The sequence below is a fragment of the Nothobranchius furzeri genome, chromosome 1 (genome assembly GCF_043380555.1).
Source record: "Nothobranchius furzeri strain GRZ-AD chromosome 1, NfurGRZ-RIMD1, whole genome shotgun sequence".
Lineage (NCBI taxonomy): Eukaryota > Metazoa > Chordata > Actinopteri > Cyprinodontiformes > Nothobranchiidae > Nothobranchius > Nothobranchius furzeri.
The window spans coordinates 56359104-56375164 of record NC_091741.1 but is presented as its reverse complement, the minus strand read 5'-3'; the positions used below and the strand labels follow the sequence as shown (position 1 = coordinate 56375164).

Here is a 16061-nt window from a genome sequence, read left to right as displayed (position 1 = left end):
CCAGCAGCTTCTGAACCAAAAGCTCGCTGTGGATACAAAACCCAGACGGAGGTTCACTCTCTCTCTCTCACACACACACACACACACACACGTGCGTGCATGCAGTTTGTCTCTCCCTCTCGCGGCAGGTGGACAGGGTTGTTTTGGCTCGGCTGCAGGGCAGCAGCTTGACTCCTTTTGAGCCAATGAGCCAAAATAATAGCCAACGATTCCAGGGTTATTGTCAGCGTTTTTCCCCCCTCTGCTTTTCCCAGAATCCTCCCCAATCGTGTGGGATCTGTTTCAGAAACGTCACCCTCCGATGACTTTGTGCAATCGCACATGAGAAGAGGAAAAGCAGCAGGAGTCCCAGTTAGACATCTCGTACAGTCACAACAAGGAGCGGGAGGTTTTTCCACAACTGCTTGAGCCTCGACGATCACTCGGAGGCCAGATGAAGCCAAACATGAAATCGAGGGAATGTGGAGAAGAAATTATTCACAAACCATCTAGACATCTTTGGTTTTGATATTTTATTCAGAGTCAACATCATGCAGCTTTAATATGGAGCTGGACCTGGATCATAAAGATTACATATATATATGAGATGTAATTTTTTAAAAACACATTTGCAGCAAATTGGGATAAAGAAGGTGTGAAAGTGTGTTTTGATGATTTATTTCATTTCCCAGGACACCCCACCCTCTGAATATGTGTCTCCCACCCTGAGTGGGCACGCTCACCTCACACAGCAGACACACTACTGTCGTACATCCACTCCATGCGTCAGAACAGGGAGTAGATTCTGGGACTTCTATGGAAAGTCCGGTGATTCCCTCATTTATAACTTTTTTGTTTCTTATCTGAGGTCTAAATCTGTAGCAGAAGATGCTCAATGATCAACCTTTCAACATGTGAATCAGGTGCTTTTCCATGTGCTGAGCTAGTCAATGTCAGAATGAAGAAGGAATGATTTGAAACGGCCAAGTTGTTGTTTTAAAAGAGACATGAATTCGATTTTGAAACATATTTAGAAGACATTTAAATGTGTCCATGTCTGCTGTGGCTTGCACTAGTGGAGGTTAATTCATCATCTACCTTCAAGTTACCAGGAGCAGCCTCTTTCCTCTCCTGTCTCCTCTCCATCTCAGACCCTTTCTTCCCATTTCTGCCATCCACCACACAATGAAAGAGCCTCTTGGCTTTTATTAATAGTTAAAGTGGCCCCGGCCTGTCACTGGGGACAATGGCTGCAGCCCTGTTAATAAATAAAAATAATAACTAAAGATGGAGGCAGAGAGAGAGTGCAGTGGAGGGAGAACGGGCGACACTGCCATTTGTTGTTCCCTCTCGCTTGTCAAAGCTCTTTGGCTTAAAAGCCTCTGTCATTGTTGAGGGAAAGAGGTGCTGTGTGTGTGTGTGTGTGTGTGTGTGTGTGTGTGTGTGTGTGTGTGTGTGTGTGTGTGTGTGTGTGTGTGTGTGTGTGTGTGTGTGTGTGCGTGTGTGTGTGTGTGTATGTGTGTGTGTGTGTGTGTGTGTGTGAATTGTGAGCGAGAGGGAGTGCCAGGAGCTAATAGCACCTGTTGGGGTGATGGTAAAACAGCTGTCACAGGAGCGCTCTCCTTCGTTCGCTTTTTCCACATTCTGTCCCGAACATTCCCATCTATCCCAGCTGCGCCCATCCTCTTCCTCCTCTTCATCACTTAACTCCCAGAGAGGGCGGTGGTGGCTTTTCATGCGCCAGGAACTTGGTGCTGAAACTCAGATTCTGCATCGCAGACCGGTGAGAGGAAATAGCCTATCTTGAACTTTTGCATTGATCTTTAAGTGTGTGTGTGTGTGTGTGTGTGTGTGTGTGTGTGTGTGTGTGTGTGTGTGTGTGTGTGTGTGTGTGTGTGTGTGTGTGTGTGTGTGTGTGTGTGTCCATTGTGATCAGTGGGGCGTGATGCTCTTGTCTGAAAGGCAGAGGGAAGGAGCAGATTCAAACATCAGGAGATGCTGGAGGCACACACGCACACACATGCCCCCCCCCCCTACACACACACACACACACATACAGACACACACACACATCAGCTACAGTTTATTAAGTGTGTATTTCTTCTCTCCCACATGCTTATTCATGTGTTCTGAAGGTCATTTTAAATCAAGATTTAAAAAAAAGTTTTAATTATTTTTGCATCCTTGTCACTGTGCTCCACTGCATACAGAGAAAATTAAATTAAAAGTGTGTGTGAGTGATTTGTAGAGTGATATGTGTGTGATTTACTGGAAAAGTGCAGGTGCCAGATTTAGTATTTATTTATTTTAATAATTTGTGATTAAAGAAACATTTTCAATGCATGCATCTGTTTGTAGATGTCCCTGTGCATCATGGCGTGCTGTGTGGGGCTGATGGAGTTCATTCAGCCACTGAAGTTGTAAACATTTCTATTGTTTGCGTCATTGTCAAACAGGGTGACTGCTGAGAGCGCACGGCAGCATAGTTGTATAGGAAGTCCAGCACTTTGTAGCATAAAAATCCCATAAAGGTAGGTAAATAAAAGAAAACCAGCAAAATGTTCAAGATTTTTATTGGCTACTCTTAGTTAACTATTAATAATTAATAATCAGAATGCTGATGGTAGCAGAGAATTGGAAAAACTTCAATAAAAAGTATTTTACTAATTCATTTGTAGTTTGAGAACTGACAGTTTTAACAAGGAATATAAGGTTTAATTTTGCTGTTGGAGATTTAAAAAACAACTTTCGATTCATTAATAAACAATAAAACATCTGAGTAAAGATCTTTAAAACATAAGAATGAGTTTTAATTTTGTTGCCTGTTTAATTCCCGCTACTGTGTGTGTTTGTGTGTGTGTGTGTGTGTGTGTGTGTGTGTGTGTGTGTGTGTGTGCGTGCGTGCGTGCGTGCGTGCGTTCGTGCGTGCATGTGCGTGTGTGTGTGTGTGTGTGTTTGTGTGTGTGTGTGTAACTATGTGAAGTGTGTGTTGAAAACAAAGCACTAGCTGATAATGTGTCCATTGTGGCGGTGCATTAAGGCCCTCTTTGTCTCAGGGCCCACAGGGCTAATGATTCTCTAGCAGCAGGTGAGAGGGGAAAAAAGCCTCTGTCTCCCTCCGTCCTCCACTTGTCTCTCTCCCTCTCTCTCTGTCACTCTTTCCCTTTTGCTCACTTGTTTTTGTTTTTCGGATTTGCTCTCTTTTCGATTATCAGCTTCTCTCCTTCCGCTGTGCTCTCCTCGTCTCTCCTGCTGATGCGGCCATTAGGCTGAGCCGCCGCTGCCTTTATTACAGCAAATGGACTTTAAATGAGCTTTATTGTCATGTTGGCCAGCCATCTGAATCCCTCTCTCTCTCTCTCGCTCTCTCTCTTTCTCTCGCTCTCTCCCTGTTCTCTGTACCCCCACCCCTCCTCCTCCCTCCAGAGGCCCCCAGCATTGAGAGACTCTTGTCAAAGGACTGGAAGGATAAACTTTTGGCCATGGGCTCAGGGCACATCGGAGAAATTAAAGGTACTAAACAACTTTAAAACACTCATAGTTACTTAAAATTATGAAAGTTATATTTCTACCTCGCATTGTGTTGCTTTAAATCTAAAATAAAGGTCTGATTTGTTTGAAGATCATAAATAAAAATGGACGAAGCATGTTAACCTGGCCTTGTTGCTTCTTTGGGCACAAGAGTTTGAGCTTTCAGGATGTAAAGTGGTGATGTAAAGGATCAAAAGATGAATTACAGTTAAACATATTTAGAGAAGTTTAACAGCAGTGAGGTAATAACTATCTGATTCAACAGGAGTAAACATTGAATTTAGTTCTGTAAGTGTTGAACTCTAGCACAGTACCGTTAATTTATGCAGAGGGAGTGGGGCCTAGCCAGGTGTTGTACTTTGGCTTCTGAAGCCTCAGCTTGCATATTCCAGCCTTTTGTTAAACAAATATGGTCAAAGGTTAAATATGCAACTACTTAATAAAAACTATATTTAAAAAAATAATTATACCTTTACGGGGCATTTAGAGGTGGGTGCAGAATGAAGGTACAGTATTTCCTTTAAAAGTTATGTTTTCATTAAAAAAAACAACTAAATATTTATTTTTATGCGACACTGGAATCATGTTTACATCTAGCAGCCAGTAGAGGGCACCGTTGCGAGATGCCAAACAGTCCGCTCAGCACAGTAAAGCTGGCACTGTGGTAAATGGCGAACTCGGCAAGTCAAGCAGCTGTATCTAAGCCCAGAAGATGTTGTTATCTTTCTCAGAAGAGGAGCGACCATAAAACATCTTAAAGCAGAGTGAGTTTAGTGAAGCCTACAACAGATGGACCCAAATAAAAAATGTCACATATCGTCAGTGAACCTGGTACCCTGATGGCTGGAAACCTGGTTCTGTCATTGCAACTTCGCCCTCCACACACTAGATGTTGCTTTGGTGTTCGTGTTCCATATTCCACCTTTTATTTTGTTCTGCACACTCGGGAAGCTGTGCTGAAAATCCCAAACATTGTGTTTTCAAGCTTCAAATATTTAAGTAAAGCTAAATGATTAGGAAAAATGAACATTGGACTGTACAAATGCAACATATTAAACGCCTGCAAAAATGATCCAAAGTATTTTAGTCTGTTTAGTTTCCCGTTTGTTTACACATATGGGGCTGGACTTAAATCCTCTGCTGGAACCAGCCACTAGGGGGCTTTGAAGATACATTTCCTGCATTACTTGCATCAAATTTCTTGGTAATATACAGGTCAGTGGTTCAGACTTCATTCATACACCAATGTTATACACATTCTGTTGCTATGTGGGTTTTCTCTGTTTCTTTTAATGCTACACATTCATCTAAGTCATTTAGTTGTTTTTAATTACCGAGTGGTAAAAGTAGAAATGCAAGGAATTAACCTTCTTGTTGTGAATCTATTTTTAAAAATAACCCGAGGGATAAAAGGAAGTTCCACTGAATATATACCTCTAAAATCAAAAGTTAAATAAACTAAGCTGTGTACTTTCTCTTGTTTTTGAGCAACAAGTAAAAATAATTTCTCCACAAGTACTTTAGCTCTCTGTTAATCTGTCATGTAAAGCTGCAATAGAAAATCTGCAAAACAAGCTAGCTTTTAAAAAACAAGCATAGTCACAGATCTCCCATTGGCATTTATACCTAGGCCACGCCCCTCTGATATGGAAACCCACTTTGCCATGGTAAACGTGAGAGCGCTGAACACCAGTTGCTGTTTTTAGACCCAAATGTCTTTTATTTTCTGCATCTTCCTTGTTTTTCTTTTTGGGACTCCAGTAGTTTGTCCTAAATTTGAAGTGGTAGCAGCCAGCTTCTTCTCCTTCTCCTCCTTCTGTTCCTCCTCCTTCTTCTTCTTGGATATAATTAATTGGAGAACCTCTCATGTCAGTGGTGTTCTGTTGCAAAATGTGTGTGAGTGAGTGGAGGACCCAGGTAAATGAGGAAGTGTGGTGGTTTGGTGAGATACACAACTAGATGGTCCAATCGTTGGTTTCGGACCTAGCCGTGTTATTGGCTGATGTTTTTTTAGACAACCACCCAGATTTTTTTTATCTCCACAATATTTGTAGCTTTAATCCACATCAGGCCTGAACACTTGAGCGGGAAGCAACAGAGCAGAACAGGTGTTATGACTCGTCAGAGCAGAAGTCAACCAGAGAAAAAGAAAAAGCAAAGAGGAAAATATGAGAGAGACTGAGAGGTGTAGAGGAGACCAGCTATTATTCACTGTAACTCCAGGGCAAAGCCGTCGTTCTCTTTCTGTAATTGAGCTTCATTAGGAAGCAAAGCAATATGTAATCAAAGAGCCTTGGAGAGCGGCGTGGCCATCGAGAGGGGAGCTCCATTGATCAAACCCCCTTTTCCCAGTTCCCTGCCGCGCTGACATTTCTATGTAGGGGCGTCCCGCTTAGAGCCCCGCACACCAACAGCTGGGGAGCCCAATGTGTGTGCAGCCCAGCCACACATATCCCAGTTCGTGCCTGTTTAACTTGTGTGTGTGTGCGTCTTTGTACTTACATCACACCAGGTCTGGAAACGTGCAGAAGGCTTGCTTTAACAGTGCGTAGGTATTTGAACATGTTGTTCTCACACGGTCAGTGCATCTCCTGACTTTTTTTTATCCTCCATTGAATTCCATTGAAGAGCTTTTTGCAGGGAACAAAATGCTGCTTGGCCACCACCTCCTGCTCTTTTGGCCTTGTTGAGAAGAAGCGATGCTAAAAGGCCCCATGCGATTCCCATTGCGGAGCACGTACACTCACTGCTATGAAACTCATGTGTGGTGTCATTAACATCATATGCGCTCCAGTAGGACATGAGGTCTGACGGAAGACATTTGTTTTAATTTTAAATACACTTGACCACCCTTCACACACACTTACATGCATCAAGAAGCTGTTTAAGGGCATACTGATATAAATGCTTTGTCTAATATGTTTACATTAGGGAAATGTTTAAAATGATCTTTTTTAAAGCTTAATTATTTTTAATTGATAAAATTCCAGAGAAATCCTTGAAGCACTTCATATCGCCCACTGCTTTTTACGTTGGAGTTTTAATCTAAGGCCATCTTGTGTTGTGAAATGATGGCATTTAAGAAACAAAGAGTACCAACTGGGGATGATGTTCAGTCACTACTAACGTTTTTGTTTATCCTCAAAAGATATTTGCAGTCATGGCCATCTTTGAATGACTGACCTCAACGACCTCAGACAATGTGTACTGTTCAGAGTATGTGATGAGAATGACATTTAGCTACTATGCCTCCAAATGTTGGTTAAATATCTGTTAAATGGACTGAGTTGAACTCATGGCAAATCAGTTGTGCTGACTTTTTTGTAGATGATTATCCAATTAGGAGTTCCTGAAAGTTTCAATAGGAATAGATCACACACATGTATCTGGTTCTTGTAGGAAATGACTCTCAGCTCAATATTTAGCTCAAGAGCTGCAAACGTCTGATTTATGGCCATTGTGTGGACCAGGGTTTGCATTTTTCCTGTCAACAGCTAGAAAAAACCAAAATCATAAACTCTTTTTGTAATTTTCTACTTAAATATCTGGTATCTTCTCACGTACACGGAACGAAAATATAAACGCAACACTTTTGTTTTTGCTCCCATTTTTCATGAGCTGAACTCAAACACGGGCCAGAGCGTTGTTTTCCTACTGCCGCGGTAAAATAGAGATTTCACTGAATTGTGGCTTTTACCCTCTTGCTATTTAACCTTCCCCTCACCCCATCCTAACCTTGATGTGGGTGAAGGGAAGGTTAAATACAAACAATTTAGAAGTTAAATGTTGGCTAAATGTGCGTTTTACCATGGGCATTGGAAACCAACGCTCTGGCTCAGCGCGTTGCCTCCCGACGTGCTGGTGCACCCAACGTGGCTCCCAATGCTTGGTCAACCATCGTCATTTTTCAACGCTTCAGGTGTGAGAATGTGTTGGAGAATGTGTCTACATACACATACACTGACTCTCATATTTTGTTCTGAAATCTGTCTACATTGTATACAATGTCTGAAATCCTTTACCAACATAATCCATTCCACCTCACAGGTGTGGCATATCGAGGGGCTGATTAGACAGCATGAATAATGTACAGGTGTGCCTTAGACTGCCCACAATAAAAGGCCACCCTGAAATGTGCACAGTTTTGCTTCATGGGAGTGGTGGGGCAGAAAACCAGTCAGTATCTGGTGTTGCCACCATTTGCCTCACGCATGATAACACATCTCCGTCGCATAGAGTAGATCAGGTTGTTGATAGTGGGCTGTGGAATGTTGGTCCACTCCTCTTCAATATCTGTGCGAAGTTGCTGAATATTGGCAGGAAGTGGAACACGCTGTCGTATACGCCAATCCAGAGGATCCCAAACGTGCTCAATAGGTGACGTGTCTGGTGAGTATGCTGGCCATGCAAGAACTGGGATGTTTTCAGCTTCCAGGAGTTGTGTACAGATCCTTGCAGTATGGGGCCGTGCGTTATCATGCTGCAACATGAGGTGATGGTCGTGGATGAATGGCACAACAATGGGCCTCAGGATCTCGTCACGGTACTTCTGTGCATACAAAATGCCATCAATAAAATGCACCTGTGTTCGTTGTTTATAACTTATGCCTGCCCAAACAAGTACCCCACCTGTCAACGTTGACATCAGCAAACCACTCACCCACACAACGCCACACATGCAATCTGCCATCTGCCCTAAACAGTGAAAACCGGGACTCATCTGTGAACAGAATGCCTCTCCGACGTGCCAAACGCCATCGAATGTGAGTGTTTGCCCACTCAAGTCGGTTACGACGATGGACTGCAGTCAGGTCGAGTCCCCGATGAGGACGACGAGCATGCAGATGAGCTTCCCTGAGATGGTTTCTGACAGTTTGTGCAGAAATTATCTGGCTATGCCAACCGATTGTTGCTGCAGCTGTCCGGGTGGCTGGTCTCTGGTGATCCTGGAGGTGAACATGCTGGATGTCAAGGTCCTGGGCTGGTGGGGTCACACGTGGTCTGCGGTTGTGAGGCCGGTTGGATGTACTGCCAAATTCTCTGAAACGCCTTTGGAGATGGCTTATGGTAGAGAAATAAACATTAATTTCACAGGCAACAGCTCTGGTAGACATTCCTGCAGTCAACATGCCAAATGCACGCTCCGTCAAAGGTTGCGACATCTGTGGCATGGGGCTGTTTGATCAAACTGCACATTTCAGGGTGGCCTTTTATTGTGGGCAGTCTAAGGCACACCTGTACATTATGCATACTGTCTAATCAACCCTTTGATATGCCACACCTGTGAGGTGGGATGGATTATCTTGGTAAAGGAAAAGTGCTCACTAAAACACAGGTAGACAGATTTCAGAACATTTGAGAGTCATGGGTGTTTTGTGCATACAGAAAAAGTTTCTTGAGTTGTTTGAGTTCAGCTTTTGCCTTTCCCTTTACATATTAGCATGATAAGTTGCTACCAGCAAGTCTGAAAAACCATGTTGTTACAGTTTTTTGGACACTCTTTAAGCTAAAGTATCTCAACAACACATTGTGGTATTAAGACACAAATATTAACAGACAGATGGATTATTCTCTAATTTCTACTCAAAGCTAGAGGATGAACAGAAAAAATTTCCATATATATAAAAGCCAAACTAGGAGGTATGCCGAGAAAGTAATGACAAACAGGCTAGAGGCTGACAACTATAGAAACGTGATTGCTTTAAACCATAACTCAGATAACTAGGGTAAAGGCGTCACCTTGATAGTTCCTCTTAATTATTTTATTTTTTTGCAATAAAAGAGAATGGTCTTGATTCTATTGGAACCAAGACTGTTAGCTTTAGATTACACCAGAAGACTGAACTCCCAGAGTTTATGGAAGATTTTACAACACGATTGTGCACATTGTTAACTGGCCAGCTAACCGTTCTATTACTCAGCGTTTTATCTGCTGTGTGGTGTTTTTGTAACCTGACCCAGTTGCTCATGGCTTGTGATGACATTTTCACTGATGGATCATTTACAAACTGTCATTGAGCAACTTCTAACAAGACAGCAGCTAATTCGGGACACAAAACAAGAACGTGTTTATATTATTAGACCTTTATAATAGAACGCAAAACAAATCTAATTATTACATTTTGGTTAAACCATAGAAACTGTTTTAGCTACTTAGCTTTACATGAAAGAATTACTTTAATCAACCTTCAAAGATGGTTTAAGCATAGAGAATGGATCAGGTCATTGTTTTGCAAGTCACAACTACGTCTCAAGTCTGACCATTCAGATCAAGACGAGCAACTTGGGTCCAAATACCAAAGTAACTGGACCAAATGTGCAACATGGATTCAGATTAATCAATGCTGAGAAGTGAAAATGTTCTTAAAGGCTGCACGTATTTAACAGTGCAGCTGTCAAGTATGTTAAACAATTTTATAAACAACACCATCACTACCTACTTTTTAATTACTACTTAATGTTTGAAACTTATTTTTATGTCCAAATAAACAAAAACAGGTTTGTTTCCACGCTTACGTGTCTTTCTACTCTTCACTTAGTCCTTCCTTTACAGCCTTCTACCTCCCGTCTGTTATGCTTCTCCTGCTCCTCCTCACTCCCCTTCCCTCCCTTTTTACCCATAGGAGCTATCAGCACAGCCAGGGTCATTAATTAGCTGAGTGAGCACGGTGACAAGCATTACATTGTTAGAAATTGGTTAATTACCCTTGTTCTGTGCACAGAGACAGAAAAGGGAGAAAGTTTGTCTTGGTTCTGATAATCACAGGATGCAGTAATCTGCCTAAAGGAGGAATGTGTGTGAACCAGCGTAGGAAACCAGTTATCGATCCACCTGCCTGCTTCGCAGCAGCTGAGGAAACAAGCCCACTCGGCTGATTTATGAGGAGAACTCCTTAAAGTCAGAGTTCTTCAGACATGTTTCACTTCTAATTTTCTTCTTTTGAGGATTTAGCCTTCTGATGAACGTCCCTATAAGTGCAAAAACAGAAAAACATGTTCTTTTTCCCACCTGAACGCACATTTTCACACATTTTACATCATTTCTGCTTGTGTGTGTGTGTGTGTGTGTGTGTGTGTGTGTGTGTGTGTGTGTGTGTGTGTGTGTGTGTGTGTGTGTAAAGGGAGGTAACCCCCTACAAGACTAAAAAGACTCCTTTGATCCATCATTTCACCTTTGCACCCCCCTTCTCCCTTCGTTGGCCTTCGTTTTGCCCTTTCCCTCTACACCACTCCACCCCACGTTTGAACAGGCTAACGTTTTTAACACAAGGCTCTTTCTTGTCTCGATCAGCTTCGGCTACAGACACACACACAAGCACACACACGTGCGCACGCGCACACACACACACACACACACACACTTACTCAGGCTTCACAAAGGTGGGTCTGTGCGTTAGGACAGCGCTGTGTTTATTTTTCCAGCAGCCAGCGCTCCCGACAGTTGCCTTTATTGTTCATTGTTGGCGGATGGATGGATGGATGGATGGATGGAGCAGAGGGGGAAATGAGGGAAGAGAAGGGTTGCGCTGGGCATTGGAGGGCAAATGGATGGCTCTCACCTTCCTGAGTGGTCAAAGGGCGGCTGCTTGCTTCACTCCCTCTCCACATCTCTGTTGTTTTTATCTCCTGCCGTCTTTTACTTTCTTCTCCTTTTTTCCTTCCACCATCGTTTCGCCCCCTTTCTCATCTGATTGGACGAGTGCAGGAATGTGGCTCTGTTAAAGGTAGCAGCTGAGGAACAATGAACGACTGTGCTAACCCACACATGCACACACGCACACACACACACACACTCACACACACACACACACATACACGATAAAGGCACGTAAGCAAACATCAGTACATATGACCAGTTGAGCACTCACACACTTGCGCTGATTGGGCCTCAGTGTACCTCCCTATAACTACATCCTGTTGAATGATTTAGGCCTCGTGTGCAAGTGTGTGTGTGTGTGTGTGTGTGTGTGTGTGTGTGTGTGTGTGTGTGTGTGTGTGTGTGTGTGTGTGTGTGTGTGTAATGGAGCTGGTATGTCAGGATCTAAGGAGTCAGAGGTCAGGCCATGCTAAATGTGAGAAGGAGGTTGGCTGACTGCAGAGTAAACACAGACCAGACACACTCTCATTTGCCCTTTTTTTCCTGCTTCTTTCATTCACACAAGCTCAATCACAGAAAAATACCGCTTGATAGCGCCGTTTCCAAATGCCCACACAATCCAGCTCAAATCAAATACATTTTTATTCCACTTCCAGGTTTTTGTGAGGAATGTAAATTCCCAAACCTGGCTGAGGATTGTTTTTTGTTTGCGAGATGTATGAATCTGGCGAGGATTTTGCGTTTGCTTTTCTCCTGCTCCCCACCACATTTTGCCTGTTTACAAATATTTCCTCAGACAGATTTATTTTTTCCTTCCTTCAATAAGGCAGTAAAAGCCGCTGATGGATGGGACGTGATTAATTGGTGCTGGCCCCCTCCGTACAGGGAAAGCAGTCAACATCTGGTGGTAGAACTCTACTGCGCACAAATGAACGCTATCCAAGCAAATCTTCTGCTGCCGTGACCCCTCCTGCTGCTCAAACCTTCTAAGCAGTCGTATATTAAGTCGCTGATGTCTTTACTTATTGTTCCTCCTGTTCTGGTATCCGTCCCTCAGAGGCTGACCTCTGAACTCACCCCAACAACCTCTCCTGTCCTCGTGCATTGCAATCTGAAGTTTAGGTTCAGATTATAGAAAGCTATATTTATTTAAATCTTAGGTACAGGCAGTTATCCTTTCAGCAGTGCTTTATAGCGTAACCTTAGCTGAGTCGTGTATTCGTCTTCAAAGTGCTACCATTTCACCTTTGACCTTTCTACCCCCTTCCTGTTTTGCCTCCCCCCTTTAGGTACCCCAGACAGCCTGGCGGAGAAAGAGCGCCAGCTCATGGGCATGATTGGCCAGTTGAGCAGCCTGAGGGAGCAGCTCCTGGCGGCCCACGAGGAGCAGAAGAAGCTGGCCGCCTCACAGATGGAGAAGCAGAGGCAGCAGATGGAGCTGGCCAAGCAGCAGCAGGACCAGGTACAGGAGCACGCTGCATGAGAAGGGCCTCATTTGGAAAGGCCCATACACTCTCATATATACATGTTGCCAAAAAGTCCATCCTAACGAGCCATTCGGTCCAATTTACAATGTAAAGGGGGGAAAAAATCCACATATGTGGTGATTTGATTTACTTCGTTTTGGATTTTTAGCTGAAAAGGTTTAAGATTCAGATTCTAATCTGCTCTAATTTATTAGCTAGATCAAGAAAAGTGATTGGAAGCAGATTTTGTGCTCCTACACACAATCTGGTTAGCTAGTGTGCAGAAGCAGAATTTAAAGTCTGACAGTGCAGACATAAACAGCAGAAATGGACACCAGAAGCCCAGAGGAAGACTCTGGATTCCAACCAGAGAACTAATTAAATTACTGAAGCCTGCAGGTCAGAGTGGGTGTTTTACCTGGATGAGTTCCTCGTCTGAAAACCCTCTGAGTCTGATTTAGTAAGAAAATCTGATTTTAAAAATCACTGAATTTTTCTACTTTGTTGTCTCAGTTTCACATTTCACACAGGAATCAGCTGAGGGTGTGTGGTGGTAGAGCGGATGTAGCAGAGGCACAAACACGCACACACACAAACACACACGCGCACGCGCACACACACACACACACACACACGCCCGCACACACACACACACACACACACACTGCAGCACTTACACACACTTCACGCTCCCAGGCAAGAGTTCTGCCAGGTACTTGCATGGTGAAGGGTTTCCCTTTATGTTTTGGCTCTTTTTTTTTTTTTTTTGCTTTGGGAGAGCCGGGGCTTACAAAGAGACACAGAGAAGTACAGCTGTAGGGACAAATCACCTGTGACAAACACAGCGCATTACAGAGCTGCTGGCTGCACCTCACAGCGGTGCACAGAGTGAGCGAGACAGAAGCCGGATCAGCGTGGGCACAGTCCAGGAGATTTTTAGGACTCAGAACCATTTAACGCATACAGTAAACTTAAAAGAAAAGCTAAAAGTGAAGATCTGTTCGTGTATGAAGCCCAAACGCTGTTTTGTACTCGCAGCAGAGTCAGCATAGCTTCTGTCAGCGTGTGCATCGCTGTTTTACTGCTGACTCCAGATGAGGCGAGCTCTTTAATATTTCATTGAGGGGCATCGACCTTCTGTTGTGCAGCGGGGGCCTCAGAGACCGGCAGATGTGTCGCCTCTCCCTACAGCACACACACACAAACACACACATGCATGCACGGCACCACACACCTGCCGAACGTTCGCTCTAAACACGCGTGGTGTGCTCTGTTCACAGATTGCCCGGCAACAGCAGCAGCTTCTGCAGCAGCAACACAAAATCAACCTCCTGCAGCAACAAATCCAGGTGAGGCCCGCTTGTGTCTTTGTGCGTCCACGAGTGTGTGTGTTTGTGCAAATGTTGTGTGTGAGTTTGACACACAAAAGGGTGGTTCTGTGATTGCGATTGTTGCAGCTTTTCTTTGCTCAGCAGACATGAATCAGCTTGTGCCGTCACTGAGAACTGGTCAGTTGATGAATCGTAAGAATTGTTTTAGCAAGTCTAATGTTGTCCACATTTTAGCTATTCTTCTATCCTACGTTCCTGAGCACTGACGCGTCATGGACACACATGCAGAATCCTTCCTGGTTTTATTATAATGTAACTCGGTTTAGAGGGAAGAATGAATGTTTGAAAAAGTGCCATGTCATACATAAAAGTCCCAATCAGAGCTGGCCTTACAACGACGCTTCAGAAATGTCTCAACATGTTTGTGAGAGTTAGAATTTGACTCACTGAGCCTTTTTCTCGTGCTGCTCGGACATTGATCTAGTTCAGATGCTTGTAAGATGAATTTCTCATCGTTGAACCTTCTCAGCTCACAATCTGTGAGTCAGAAGGGTGATGAATAAGATAACTCCGGGAGGAGTTAGTGACCAGATTTGGAGCAAAAGTGCATCAAGCACAAAGTGAGACATAATTGAGACATTCTCTGATAAGGAAATTTACTGGTCTGTCAGTTTGTTGGCAGTGTCATCAAATGGGATTTGAAGCATCATATTATGTGTTAAATTATATTGATTTAAACAAAGTTATCTGATTTTATACATTAATAAAACAGTTATCTGATTATCTGAAAAATTCCTTTCCTTTTACATCATTACCTGATTTATTGGTTAGCAAGCAGATTCTTAACTAAATGAATTGTTTTGTTTTCAAGCAAACCAACTAATTCATGCAGGCAGACTCTCATGTTTGTTTTACGTTTTTCAGGCCGTGTCGTCGCTGTCAGAGGTCCTTTTAGAGTTTTTTTCTTAAGCGTTGTCATCAGACATTCAGGTAGACGCTCCTTCGCAACTAAACTGTCAGAAATGCTAAATCAATTTTCTCTTTTCAGAGACGAAATTTGATTTTAAGGATGATAAAAATCCAACCTGGAGTCATTTTGAATGAGACTCTTTGTCTCCGTCTGGAGAAGATGGGCGGGTGTACACGTTCCTCTTAAAAATAGACGTATTGTACTTTCAGGGGCTACACTGGAGCCTCTATTTTGGTTCCAGGTGGCTTGGAACGAAGAGCCCAGGCCTTTGTAAAGGCAGATGACACTGAATTTTAAGCTGAGAAAGCTGGGCTTTGTACCACAAAGAGACACCCTGTCCAAGGAGGAACACACACACACACACATTCTATTTCTCCCTAGAGTTCAGCCATACACAGTTTGCGTGATAAGAGACCTTGTGATGGCGTGTGAGTTGGATGTTTGTGTTCATGATTCTGTGTAAGGCGGTTTATGTTCTTTGTGCGAGTCAGATTCGGCATTGTCTTGTTGTTTTTGACACCAAAAACAAACAAACAAACAAACAAAAAAAAACCCGAAGAAGATATGAGAGGGAGAGCATGTTTGTGTGTCTTAGGGGTTCTCTGTGCCCATCTTGATGCTTTCATTTGTTCATGTGCGTGTGTGTGTGTGTGTGTGTGTGTGTGTGTGTGTGTGTGTGTGTGTGTGTGTGTGTGTGTGTGTGTGCGTGCGTGCGTGCGCAGCAGCTGTGTGTGTTAAGCTATAAACACGTCCGCTCATGATTCACTCCCTTGCAACCCCACCGAGACAAAGCTCTCTTTTCCCATGACTTTGCAACCTTTTCCCAAACAAGCGTCTCTCCATTGAGCAGGCCCAACAATAGTTTCTCACAAGCAGGGGCAGCTGTAGGCTGGCTCGTTAGGGGAGGGACACAATCAACGGGGACTCATCACAGGAGCACCAGCAGAAAAACACAAACATGTGTGGAGGTATAGACAAATGTATATATATGCATATAAATATGTATGCTCGTCACATGAATGGGCATGCGTACACAACGCGCATCCTTCACTCGCTGGCATATCACAAACATTCACAAAGATGATCAAACACACACTCATCATCAAAGACTTGGTCGAGAAATGCGCTGCTTAATCATTCATGAAGAGATTGTCTGCACAATCCCTCAATACAATGGCCTGCCAGAG

The 16061-nt window shown here is 43.5% G+C and overlaps 1 protein-coding gene across 8 annotated transcripts in view; it reads left to right on the top strand.

Annotated features, from left to right (window-relative positions):
- The window catches only part of sox5 (SRY-box transcription factor 5), a 115464-nt gene that overhangs the window by 38781 nt on the left and 60622 nt on the right, over positions 1 to 16061 (top strand). For 7 of the 8 annotated variants that reach the window (XM_070549071.1, XM_070549084.1, XM_070549083.1 and 4 more), the window contains exons 4-6: positions 3406 to 3492; positions 12397 to 12569; positions 13854 to 13922. In XM_070549071.1, coding sequence (XP_070405172.1) covers positions 3406 to 3492; positions 12397 to 12569; positions 13854 to 13922 — 329 coding nt within the window. The remainder of the gene's footprint in view (positions 1 to 3405; positions 3493 to 12396; positions 12570 to 13853; positions 13923 to 16061) is intronic. The other variant, XM_070549079.1, reaches the window with a different exon arrangement.